At 43.7% G+C, this 13,075-nt stretch overlaps 1 protein-coding gene across 4 annotated transcripts in view; it reads left to right on the forward strand.

Annotated features, from left to right (window-relative positions):
* Positions 1-373: 373 nt before the first annotated feature.
* heatr4 (HEAT repeat containing 4) overlaps positions 374-13,075 on the forward strand; it is a 66,102-nt gene continuing 53,400 nt past the window's right edge. For 3 of the 4 annotated variants that reach the window (XR_011960516.1, XM_072569398.1, XM_072569399.1), the window contains exons 1-3: positions 374-479; positions 5,205-6,066; positions 10,966-11,144. Coding sequence is in view for 3 of the 4 variants with exons in the window: in XM_072569398.1 (XP_072425499.1) it covers positions 5,276-6,066; positions 10,966-11,144 (970 nt within the window). In the remaining variant the exon portion in view is untranslated. The remainder of the gene's footprint in view (positions 480-5,204; positions 6,067-10,965; positions 11,145-13,075) is intronic. The other variant, XM_072569400.1, reaches the window with a different exon arrangement.

Raw genomic sequence — 13,075 nt, forward strand, 5'->3', positions numbered from 1 at the left:
CAGTCAGTATTGCATGCCTGTCCTGTGTTTAATGGGCACAGTCAGTATTGCATGCCTGCACCGTGTTTAAAGGGCACAGTCAGTATTGCATGCCTGTCCTGTGTTTAATGGGCACAGTCAGTATTGCATGCCTGTCCTGTGTTTAATGGGCACAGTCAGTATTGCATGCCTGCACCGTGTTTAATGGGCACAGTCAGTATTGCATGCCTGCACCGTGTTTAATGGGCACAGTCAGTATTGCATGCCTGTCCTGTGTTTAATGGGCACAGTCAGTATTGCATGCCTGCTCTGTGTTTAATGGGCACAGTCAGTATTACATGCCTGCACCGTGTTTAAAGGGCACAGTCAGTATTGCATGCCTGTCCTGTGTTTAGTGAGCTCAGCGCGCGGCCGTTGCCGGGGCCGGTGCCGTTGCCCTGGGAACGCTGCGGCCTGGTCTGTGTGCGGCGCCGGAGCTGAGCTCGGGTCATGAACAGCAGGTAACCGCGGGCTGGTGGGTGGACGGGTGGACAGGGATGGGGGGTGGGGAACACAGGAGTAAAGAAGGGAAAGTCTGGTGGGGGTCGGGGGAGGTCAGACAGACTTCCTCGAGGAGGAGGGCATTTAAACGTGTAGATTTGTAAAGTGCTATTCTCGACTCTCTCAATCATGTGATTTCCTTCTCCTTTCAAGTTTGAAAGTTATTCTCAAATTTGCTTTCACGACCCTTTTTAAGACGGTGTTTTCCAGTTTCCAATAATTTACTTTTTAATTTTTTCTTCACTTTTTGCCCCAAGTTCTTCAAAAACCACTTGGTTTACAGCCATTCTTGTCACTGAAACAGTAATCTATTTGCTCAGTCAAATTCTTTTCATGATCAATCTTAATCATCTCTGCTCTTAGACAATCCCAACTGCTCCAGTCTGGATACAAATTGCACTCACTCACATGTCTACGTTCTTCAGCCTTGACATACTTCCTAAAGTGTAAAACTGCCTCCACACCTCCCTCCATTCCAAGTCCACATCCAGCAGAGATTTTACTGCACATCCAAACACCACCTACTGTGTCCATTGCTTCTGATGCGGTCCCCTCTACGCTGGGGAGACAGGACGTCAACTTGTGGAACGGTTCAGAGAAGATCTCTGGGACACAAGCACTCAACAACCCCACTGCGCTGGAGCCAAACACTTCAACTCCCCCTCCCACTCTGCCAAGGACATGCAAGTCCTAAGCTGCCTCCATTGCCAAACCCTAACTACCTGACACCTGGAGGAAGAACACCTCATCTCCAACCACGTGGCATTAATGTCAATTTCACCAGTTTTTTCATCTCCTTTTTCCCCCGCCCAACTCATCCCAGATCCAACTCTCCAATTTACTAAGTTGTTCTACCTGTTCATCTTCCTTCCCACCTATCCACTCCAATCTATCACCTTCATCCACCTATCGAGTTCCTTGCTACCTCCCCCTGCCCCATCCCAACCTTCCTCCCATTTATCTCTCAGCCCCCTTGGTGCCACCCCCCACGTTTCTGATGTTGGGCTTATGTCGGAAACATTGATCCTCCTGCTCCTCAGATGCTGCCTACCTGCTGTCCTTTTCCAGCACTACACTTTTTGACTATGCTTTCGAAAGTGTTAAGCCAAAATTGAATATATTACTCCACTGACTGGTGTGTTTTTTCAAAGGTTTATCATAACTTCTTGTTTTTGTATTTTCTGCCTCTTTGTAAAACCAACAATCCATTATGCCCTTTTGGCAGCCTAAAATGAGGAAGTGGAAGGGTGGGTCAGTAAGCTTGCCGATGACTCAAGTTGTGGATAGTGTGAAGGGCTGTTGTAGGTTGCAACAGTACATTGACAGGATACAGAGCTGGGCTGAGAATTGGCAGATGGAGTTCAACCTGGAAAAGTGTGAAGTGATTCATTTTGGAAGGATGAAGTTGAATGCAGATTACAGGGTTAAAGGCAAGATTCTTGGCAGTGTGGATGAACAGCAGGATCTTGGGGTCAATGTCTGTAATTGATAGGATTGTTACGAAAGTTTCGGGTGTGTTGACTTTCATTAGCGGGGGATTTAATTTAAGCGCTGCGAGGTTACGTTGCAACTCTATAAAGTTCTGGTTAGACCACACGTGTTCAGTTCTGGTCGCCTCATTATGGGAAGGATGTGGAAGCTTTAGAGAGGATGCAGAGGAGATTTACCAGGATGCTGCCTGGACTGTAGGCATGTCTTGGGTTGAGGGAGGTAGGGCTTTTCTCATTGGAGCGAAGAATAATGAGAGGTGACTTGATAAAGGTGTACAAAATGATGAGAGGCATAGATAGAGTGGATTGCCAGAGACTTATTCCTAGGGTGGAAATGGCTATCATGAGAGGATTTTAAGGAGATTGGTGGAAGGTTTAGGTGAGATGTCAGAGGAAGGTTCTTTACACAGACAGGGGTGGGTGCGAGGAATGCAATGCCATCAGTGGTAGATGAGTCAAATACATTAGGGACATTTAAGTGACTCCTGGATGAAAGTAAAGTGAAGGGTATGTAGGTTAGTTTGATCTTAGAATAGGATAAAAGGTTGGCACAACATCAAGGGCCAAAGGGCCTGTACTGTGCTAAGTGTGTATGTACACTTCTAAGTTTCTGTGTCCTGTGCCCCTTTAAGATTGTACCATTTAGTTTATATTGCCTCTATGCATTCTTGCAGCAACATTGAATGTACCATATTTCTGAGCCCAAAGTTTTCTTCCTGAGGTGTGATCCCTCCCAATTTGCTGATGACACAAAGATGATGAGGAAAATGAGTTATGAAGAGGCTATAAAGAGGCTATGAAGATGTTAAGTGGGCAAAGATCTGGCAGATGGAATACAATGTGGGAAAATGTGAAATTGTCCATTTTAAGACAAAATATAAAAAAGCATATTATCTAAGTGGTGAGAAGTGCCAGAGTTCTGGGATACATAGAGGTCTGGGTGCCCTAGTGCATGGTCTTAGCCTTCCCATATTTGGAGGAAATTGTTACTCATTGAGAATTGGATGTCTGGGAATTGAGCAACAGTGGAGGAGTCCAACAAGGTTATGATGAGGTGTTGTCAGAGTACATAAGACAATTAATGTTGTACTTTTGGATGATGTTGCCCAAGGGTAGTGTGCAAATTAGAAATAGGTGGGGTCTCAAGGGTAGAAATTTCACTGATACTGAATGCAGTAGTCCAGGAAGAGAAGGCAGTGTAAGTTATACTTTGGGTATAATTTGGTAAGAATGAAGCCATGCAAAATCAGCCTCAACCATATTGGAGTGGAGGATGGTGTTGTTAGCTTTGTCAAAGGCCACAGGCAGGCTAAAAAGGAAAAGATAGTGAGTGTTCATCTTTAACAGAGTCACAGAAACCTGTTTGAAGGATTCAAACGCAGATCCTGGAAAGATGGGAGTAGACTGTAAGAAACAAGGACCAGAAATAGGCCATTCAGCTTATTTCACATAACAGTAAGGGGAGGTGCCTTATTTTTAAACTGTGTCCTCCAGTTCCCAGTAAGGGGAAATATTCTCTCAACATCTACCCTGTAAGAGCTCCCTCAGAATCTCATATTTCAATAAGCTCTCCTCAGGACCTTATATGTTCCAATAAGGACTTGAGTATAAAAAGGCAGTGAGAGAACATTTATTGGCTGCGATGGGGACCAGTTGGTGAAGTTGGGTTGGCAGCAGTTTGGGTAGAGAGTGTGGTGCTGGAAAAGTACAGCAGGTCAGGCAGCAGCCAAGGAGCAGGAAACTCAACGTTTTGGGCAAAAGCCCTTCATCAGGAAGTTTGGGTAGGAATAAGGTAGAGCAAACAGGAAATTAATCTGAGTTTGGATAGGGCATGATGGAGATATGGACAAAAAGGTAGAAGCTGTTTGTCTTTGTAGCCTCGTGTAAGGGACATGACAGCGGCAGCTAATTAGTTTGTTTTGATATTAGTGATCCAGAGCCGCATGCTACAATTTTACCCTACAATTGTAAGTGAGGGTACTGAGAGGAAGGTTTAAGATGATGATTTGCAGTAAACAAACTATGTCGTCATTGTAATTGAGGATGTTACAGGAATAACGAGTGGATGAAAACAGGATTCTAGTGTTCTATGTGGTCCAATCAGACATTGCACTGCATGACTAAACCAGTTGTCTGACATCCTTTCAAATAGGAACTCCTTTTCAATCTCACTGCTTTCCAGATCTAACTTCCAACATGTCTTTGCACTTAAAGTTTCCCTATTTGGATCCTAAATCAGATCATATGCCCCTCACCTCAAAATACTCACCACTTGTCAGCTGTGAGAATGTGTGGTCTGTTACTGGCATGGGCTTGGACCTTCCTTACTTGCTTTCGAGCAATAGCACTAGCCTTTCCATTACTATGATGACTACATAATCCAGGACCTTGATGACGATAAAGTTCTAGTCAAAAGAATTTGGTTTTTAGTGTGCTTTACTTTAATCCTGAGAGAAATAAAATACACATTAATAAAATTATATTAACCAAATTTTTAAAAGACGTTTAATACTGCAAAGGGAATGAAAGGGAGATTAGGTTGCATTTCAGCAATTTATGAGTTTGCTTGTTCCAAAGAAATAGGAGATAAATCTGTAAGCTGGTCCTTAATATCTGGAGCAGCAATGATGAGTTATTTTGCAGTATCAATACCACTTGGGAATGTTATCCTGCAAAGTAGTCATGAGAAAGTCTGAAGCAGTGTGATTCTTATAGAAAAGTTTAAACTCTTGTGATGTTTATACCTTCAAAACAAGTTCTTATTCACAATCCCCATCGCTATGTCCATCTCCGCACAAAACAATGAAGATCACCCACAGCAAGAATTTTGTTGTCCCTGCTTACCTTCCTGTCGCTTTCATCACCAAATTCTGGACTACAGTTCGAGAATTGGTTTGTCCAAATCCACTAAAGTGACAATTCTTATGAGGAATAGAATGAAAAGGGGAGCAAGGGAGAAGGAACATGAATGGGGAAAAGGAATGTCAAATGAATAGAGGAAGAGAATGAGTGAAAGAATGAAGGGAAATAAGCAGAGAGATGTTGCTCATTCGATACAGAGTTCACTCGCTGTGCTCTGACGTTCACTCATTCTGGACTAATGGCATATCTTAAAGTCATCTAGGTTTGGCATCACTTGTCTGGTATCTGAGTTCACTTGCTTCGCAATAATGTGGTTGTTATTTTTGCTTACAGATGTGTATAGATGGAAATTTGGATTATTTGTGAAGAACATCCTGTGGTCGATGAGTTTTGCAATCTAAACCATGGATCTCCCGACACTGCAGCCTTCTGCCACCAGCCAGAATTGGAAGACCATCCTCCCTCCCCAGCGCAAGTACAGGCAACAGCTGCACAGGCAATACATTAAAAATGCATCTCTGAACTTGAAATTCTCCCAGGATGTAGTTAACTCCTTGCTATTTTACCAGGTCCCTTTCAAGGAAAGAGATGGCAGAAACATGTTCAATCTCTTCGAGGTTGTCGCACGCGAAGAGGTGAAAGATCACGTGCCCCGCAGGCCTGGCCACTTGAAGCGAGTGTCGCGTCACCCCAAGACTCTTCGCCAGGTGCCCAAGAGGGAGGCGCAAGGTGAAGGGGCTGCACTGGTCACAGACCGCTCTGACCGGAGATTGACACCCAGCCATCTGCACAAGGGTGCCAGGTCTGCTGAAATGATCCCCTCATCAGAGAGCAGCAGTCCTGTGGCAGGAGCATTGAAGGCTCCAGCACTGGAGCAAAGCGGAGACATCCCCAAGAGAGCAGCAAAAGATTCCACCAGCGAGCTGCATGAGACATGGGATGAGTACCTGGTGAAGAAAGTGAGCAAGAGGATGGCACAGTGGCTAGTGACCAAGCAGATGCCCAGGGGCCCGTCTCGTGCCAGACTCAGGGGACTCCTGCAGGACCATTATGGTTCTGCCCACACCCATGCCCTGATAGAGGACGAGACTATGACCCCCAGTGACTTCCTCCTGTATGACCAAATCAAAGTCCAGGAGCCCATCATGACCACAGTTAGGAAAGAGACCAAGACTTCACTGACTGCCTACTACAGGTACTGATACTCAGCGCAAGCTCTCAGTGCATCTTGCTGCGATCTTCCTAGTGTAACAATCTGCAGAAGACTGTGTTGGTTTTGTGTTGCAATTATAACACTTTGCACTATAGAAGGTACTAGGAGAAAGTGAGGACTGCAGATGCTGGAGATCAGAGCTGAAAAATGTGTTGCTGGAAAAGCGCAGCAGGTCAGGCAGCATCCAAGGAGCAGGAGAATCGATGTTTCGGGCATAAGCCCTTCTTCAGGAAGAAGGGCTTATGCCCGAAACGTCAATTCTCCTGCTCCTTGGATGCTGCCTAACCTGCTGCGCTTTTCCAGCAACACATTTTTCAGTTATAGAAGGTACTGTCAATCTTGCCTTTGCCAGCATCTTAAAGGACCTATTTGTTGTTTTCTTGTGGCCTTGCAAATAGTTCTGATTTAAGTCTATGTACAGTTCCCTGTTGATTGGTGTTGTAGAGTCATATAACACAGAAGCTGACCCTTCAACCCAACTTGTCCACGTCTACCACATTTTCTAAATTGACTTAGTCCCATTTGCCTACATTTTGGCCCAAATCCCTCTAAAGCTTTCCTATCTGTGTAACTGTCCAAATATATTTTATAAGTTGTAATTGAACTCGCCTCTACCACTTCCTCTGGCAGCTCGCTCCATAAAGTCAACACCCTCTGTGTGAAAAAGTTGCCCCTCTGATCCCTTTTAAATCTTTTCCCTCTCACCTTCAATCTATGCCCTCTAGTTTTGAACTATCTCTGTTTTAAATACATTCAGTCATTTGCCCTGCCTTATTTCTCAAGAGGAACTCACGTTTTGCCCAACGGTGTGGACTTGTTGGGCTGAAGGGCCTGTTTCCACACTGTAAGTGATCTAATCTAATCTTAAGTGTTAAAATCCCCTACAGTTATATTATTAACTCTATATTTTTAAAGCTTTCTACAATCTCCCTACATTATTTGCTCCTCAATTTCCCACTGACTACTGGGGTACTATAATACTCAGGTCCATCAAAGTGATCACTCTATTCTCATTTCTCAGTTCCACCCATATAGCTTCACTGGATGATCCTCTAGGAATATCGGCTCTAGTACTGCTGTGATGTTTTGCCTAATCAAACACACCATTTTCCCTCCTCTCTTGAGTCTCCTTCTATCCTTCCGACAGCATCTGTATCCCAGAACGTTGAGCTGCCAATCCTGTCTGTCCCTTACATGTTCTGTAATAGCTATGATATCCCAATCCCATGTTCTCATCCATGCCCTGAGTTCATCTCCTTCACCTGTCAGGCCACTTGCATTGAAATAAATGCTGTATAATTCATCAGTCTTCCCTTGTTCTCTGCCATGCTCTTTCCTGCGCATTAAAAACAAAATCTCATCATCTTTTGGAGTTGTCTTGCCAACTATGTTAAGTTTCTGATTACTGACCGTACTGCCATTGGAAACAGTTTCTCTCTATTAACTGTGTCGAAATCTCTCATCATTCAGACACCTCTGGGAAATCTCCCCTTCTCTGTTTAAGGTGAGCAACATAGCTTATACCCTTAATGTAACTGGTGTCCCATTCTTGGTATTGTTGTGATAAATCACCTCTGTACCATCTTTAAGACCTTGACATCTTAAAGTGTGGTGGTAAAATCAAATACAGTGCTTTAGTTGAGGTCTGACCAATATTGTAACATGCACTAACTTGGCATTGCTACTACCTGTGGCATTACCTGAAACCCATTTACTCTCTGCTTGATCTAGCCAATTGTGTTCAGAAATGTAATTCTTCCATTAAATCTGTTTTTTTTATTTTGTCAGCTCAGTCATTTTACTTACTGTCACACAGAGTCCTTGCATTGTTCTTCAGCTCAACCTTCCTCCAGCTGTAACTGTGCCAAAAGAACACCTCTGAGTATGGTCAGCTGGAGTGTGGCATCACCTCCACTTAGAGACCACTGATTATCCCACCTAGAAAGTGTATGTGCTGGGCAATCCTGGCTACAAATACTGGCCTCTGGTCTGATCTGGATAACTGTTCTGGTTCTGGGCAGTGCATCTCATAAAGAATATATTGACTTTGAAGAGGATCATGGAAGATATAGAATGTGGGGAAATAGATGGTGATATCTTGAAAAATGTCCATATTACAGAGGAGGAAGTGCTGGATATCTTGAAACACAAAGTGGATAAATCCCCAGGACCTGATCAGGTGTACCCTAGAATTCTGTGGGTAGCTAGGGAAGTGATTGCTGGGCCTCTTACTGAGATATTTGTATCATTGATAGTCACAGGTGAGGTGCCAGAAGACTGGAGATTGACTAATGTGGCACTATTTAAGAAAGGTGGTAAGGAAAAGCCAGGGAACTATAGACCGGTGAGCCTGATGTCAGTGGTGAGCAAGTTGTTGGAGGGAATCCTGAGGGACAGGATTTACATGTATTGGGAAAGGCGAGGACTGATTGGGGATAGTCAGCATGGCTTTGCATGTGGAAAATCATGTCTCACAAACTTGATTGAGATTTTTGAAGAAGTAACAAAGAGGATTGACGAGGGCAGAGCGATAGACGTGATCTATATGAACTTCAGTAAGGCGTTCAACCAGGTTCTCCATGGGAGACTGGTTAGCAAAGTTAGATCTCATGGAATACTCAGGGAGAACTAGCCATTTGGATACAGAACTGGCTCGAAGGTAGAAGACAGAGGATGATGGTATTGGATTGTTTTCAGACTGGAGGCCTGTGACCAGTGGTATACCACAAGGATTGATGCTGGGTCCACTGCTTTTCATCATTTATATAAATGGTTTGGTTGTGAACGTAGGAGGTATAGTTAGTAGGTTTGCAGATGACACCAAAATTGGAGGTGTAGTGAACAGCAAAGAAGGTTACCTGAGTGTACAATGGGATCTTAATCAGATGGGCGAATGGGCTGAGAAGTGGCAGATGGCGTTTAGTTTAGATAAATGTGTGGTGCTGCATTTTGGAAAAGCAAATCAGAGCAGGACGTAATGGTAAGGTCCTAGGGAGTGTTGCTGAACAAAGAGACCTTGGAGTGCAGATTCATAGTGACTTGAAAGTGGAGTCGCAGGTAGATAGGATGGTGAAGAAGGCGTTTGACATGCTTTCTTTTATTGGTCAGCGCATTGAGTATAGGAGTTGGGAGGTCATATTGTGGCTGTACAAGACATTGGTTAGGCCACTTTTGGAATATTGCATGCAATTCTGGTCTCTTTCCAATCCAAAGGATGTTGTGAAAGGGTTCAGAAAAGATTGACAAGTATGTTGCCAGGGTTGGAGGATTTGAGCTATAAGGAGAGGCTGAATAGGCTGGGGTTGTTTTCCCTGGAGCATCGGAGGCTGAGGGGTGACCTTATAGAGGTTAATAAAATCATGAGGGGCATGGATAGGATAAATAGACAAGGTTTTTTTCTCTGGGGTGGAGGAGCCCAGAACTAGAGGGCATAGCTTTAGAATGAGAGGGGAAAGATATAAAAGGGACCTAAGGGGCAACTTTTTCACGCAGAGGGTGGTGCGTGTATGGAATGAGCTGCCAGAGGAAGTGGTGGATGCTGGTACAATTACAACATTTAACAGGCATCTGGATGGATATATGAATAGGAAGGGTTTATTGGGATATGGGCCAAGTGTTGGGAAATGGGACTGGATTAGGTTAGGATATCTGGGTATGGACGAGTTGAACTGAAGAGTCTGTTTCCGTGCTGTATGACTCTATGACTGTAGGATGCAACACAAACTAAGTAGGGTCTTTGATGAGGGGACCAGTTGCACACACTCGGTTTGTATGCCCTTGAATCTAGATGTTGAGGGATGATATTATCAATTTGTTGCACATGATTATGGATTTCAGTAGGGAAGACATAGTGAAACAATTTCTTCTTCTGGAGAAATCCAAAACAGGGATCCGCAATGATTAGGCTGTTTAAGAGTTAAATCAGGAAGGAATTTTTCACACAAAGTAGAACCCTCACTCTCACCTTCTCTTGTTCTTGCTCTCTCTTGCGCTCTCTCATTCTTGCTCTCTCACGCACCACAAAACGTTTGTGAAGTGTGATGGTTTGGAGCTTTCCAAACAAGTTGATAAGTTTGTCCTAGGTCAGGGTATTAAGGGAAATGAAGACAGGGATTAAGAGATAGATCATCCAGGATGCCGGGGGAAGGTGTTTTTCTTCAAATTAGATCTTATATAGCTATCTCAGGAAGCAAATGGAGTCATCTGAAAGATGGCACCCCTGACAGTGCAGCACTCCCTCAGTACTGCACTGGAGCATCAAACTTGTTTTGTTTTGCACTCTGCCCCCGCCGGACCAGGAGTTGAACCTGAAATTTAGTCACTCACAGGTGAAAGTGCTGCTGCCTGAGCTGCACCTGGCTTCAAGAAGAAAATCATAGGATTTAAAGCATGAGAGGAGCCCCTTGAACCCATTATCTGTGCAGGTTCTTCACATGGCATACCTATTCCAATTTATTTGCCTGTTGTTTCCCATGTGCTAAAAGGTAGAGTATATGTTTTAGACTTGCAGGGTCAGCAAGTAAACATGTGATTGGGAAAAATTTAAATGACGGTTCCTAGCTGTTAACCTATTTGGGCAGCTATGATTCAAGAATGTTTAATTTGATGGGTAAGGAGGGATAAGCGCTGAACCTGCTTAGACAGTGATCAAAGTCTTGCTGAAGTTTGTGCTCTGTGAGGTATTTCTGTGTATCAGGACAAGATAATAACAAGAACAACAGTTGTGGCCGGCAACATGTTATTGTGTTCTGAGGAAGGGTCACCAGACCTGAAATGTTAACTTTGATTTCTCTTCCAAATGCTGCCATACCATTTGTGAGCTCTTCCAGCAACTTCTGTTTTTGTTGTTGTTGAACATGTTATTATGATTGGCTTTCACAGGGTTCCTGGGTTTGACCTGAATGAAGGCATGGAGGAACCTGGATCTGTAAATCGAACTGCAGCCAACCTGAAAGTGAAGCACTTTGAATCTCCCCCAAAACCCAAGACCATCTTGAATTCAAAGCTTGGAAAACATGTCTATTACACTGAGAATGTGTTTGAACAAGAACTGTACACTGGTAATTTGAGACATTAAGAACTGAACAACTATTTACAGTAACTGCAGAGAAACCGAGTACTACATTTCTTGATGTATTGCTAAATAATGAGATTCTTATTAGCATTCAACACTAGCTGACAATCCAACATCAGATTCTAAGGCTCCCAATCCTTTCCCATTCTTCCCACTTCACACCCCGACCTGATTGATCTCTAGTTCCTATAGGACAAAGCTCCTGTCAATTCACTGGGCAGCACGGTGGCTCAGTGGTTAGCATGCGGATTCAATTCCAGCCTCGGGGGACTGTCTGTGTGGAGATTGGACATTCTCTCTGTGTCTGCGTGGGTTTCCTCCCACAGTCCAAAGATGTGCAGGTTAGGTGAATTGGCCGTGCTAAATTGCCCATAGTGTCCAGCTTTGTGTAGATTAAGTGCATTAGTTAGTGGTAAATGTAGAGTAATAGGGTAAGGGAATGGGTCTGGGTGGGTTAGAGGGTCAGTGTGGACTTTTTGGGCCAAATGGCCTGTTTCCACACACTAGATGTTCTATGATTCTATGATTAACTCTGTTGTGGTTCAGGAGATTGGGTATAACCTGTGTGTCTTATGCTGATAATGTCCAACATTTCAACAGGATGTGTATTGGAGCTTCATTTTGTTTCAATGTGGTAGTGTCACACTGAGACCTGTGGCAAGTTGAAATCCCTTGTGCACTTCCATTCAAATCTACTGCATAGAACATTGGATCAGAGCAACATTAATACCAGGCATTACTGTTGTATGTTGACTCATTCAAGCTTTTACTCCTCCACTGAAAAGGGTTAATGGCATAAACAACCCAAGAAATGCTATTGGAGGTGTATTTGTTGAGTTCCTCAATACTGCATCCCATTGCCTGACCAGACTGAAGAGCATGTTCAGACACTCCCTCCACTGCCATATCACAGGGTCAGAATCTTGGAAATTCCCATCTGACAGCACTGAGATTGTAAATTCCAGGCAACCAGTTATTCCTTCTCAAGGGCAGAAGTCACACCACACCAAGATATAGTCCAACAGGTTTATTAGAAATCACCAGCTTTTGAAGTTCTCCTTCTTTGTTGGGTGAAGTGTCACTTCACGTGACAAAGTAGCAGTGCTTCAAAAGCTGGTGATTTCTCATAAACCCGTTGGGCTATAACTTGGTGTGGTGTGACTTCTGACTTTATCCACTGCAGTCCAACACTGGCACCTTCATATCATGGCCTTCTCAAGAGTTGTTGGGAATGGGAAACAAATGCTGGTTTAGCGGTAGAGTCGATACTGTGTAAGCAGGCCATTCAGACCTTTGAGTCCACACTGCACTTCTGAATCTGGATCTAGAATTCAGAGGAAAGTGTATGGATTTTAAGTCATTTGCAAAAGAAGTAAATTTGATGAGAAGAAACTTTTTCACTCAGCGAGCTGTTAGGCTTTGGAATACAGTGCCTGGAAATGTGGTGGAAACAGATTCAATTGAGGCATTCAAGAAGGCATTGAGTGATTACTTGAATAGAAAGAATATGCAGTGATAAAGAGGAAAGATTTGAGGATGGCACTGAATTCATTTGAAGTAGTGCAGATACTATGGGCTGAAAGCACCTCTTCTATACTGTAGCATATCTGTTAATGAAACAAAAACCAAAATTGCTGAAGAAACTGCGAGCAACTGTGGAGAGAAAGCAGAGTTCACGTTTCAGCTCCAGTAAGTGATCCTCCTTCAGAACTAGATAACGAGGCAAAAGTGATCTATACACTAAAGGCAGGGGCAGGGGGGAGGTTAAAGGAGAAAGTCAGACAAACAAATGGATGATCAGGTAGACAAAAAAGCTGATAGTGGGGATTATAAGTACTGTATATGCTGAAAACAGCCTGTGTCATGACAGGGCCAGGAGTGTAGGGGTGGATAAAGTGTTCAGGTTCTAAAATGATT

Source organism: Chiloscyllium punctatum, chromosome 4 (assembly GCF_047496795.1).
Source record: "Chiloscyllium punctatum isolate Juve2018m chromosome 4, sChiPun1.3, whole genome shotgun sequence".
Lineage (NCBI taxonomy): Eukaryota > Metazoa > Chordata > Chondrichthyes > Orectolobiformes > Hemiscylliidae > Chiloscyllium > Chiloscyllium punctatum.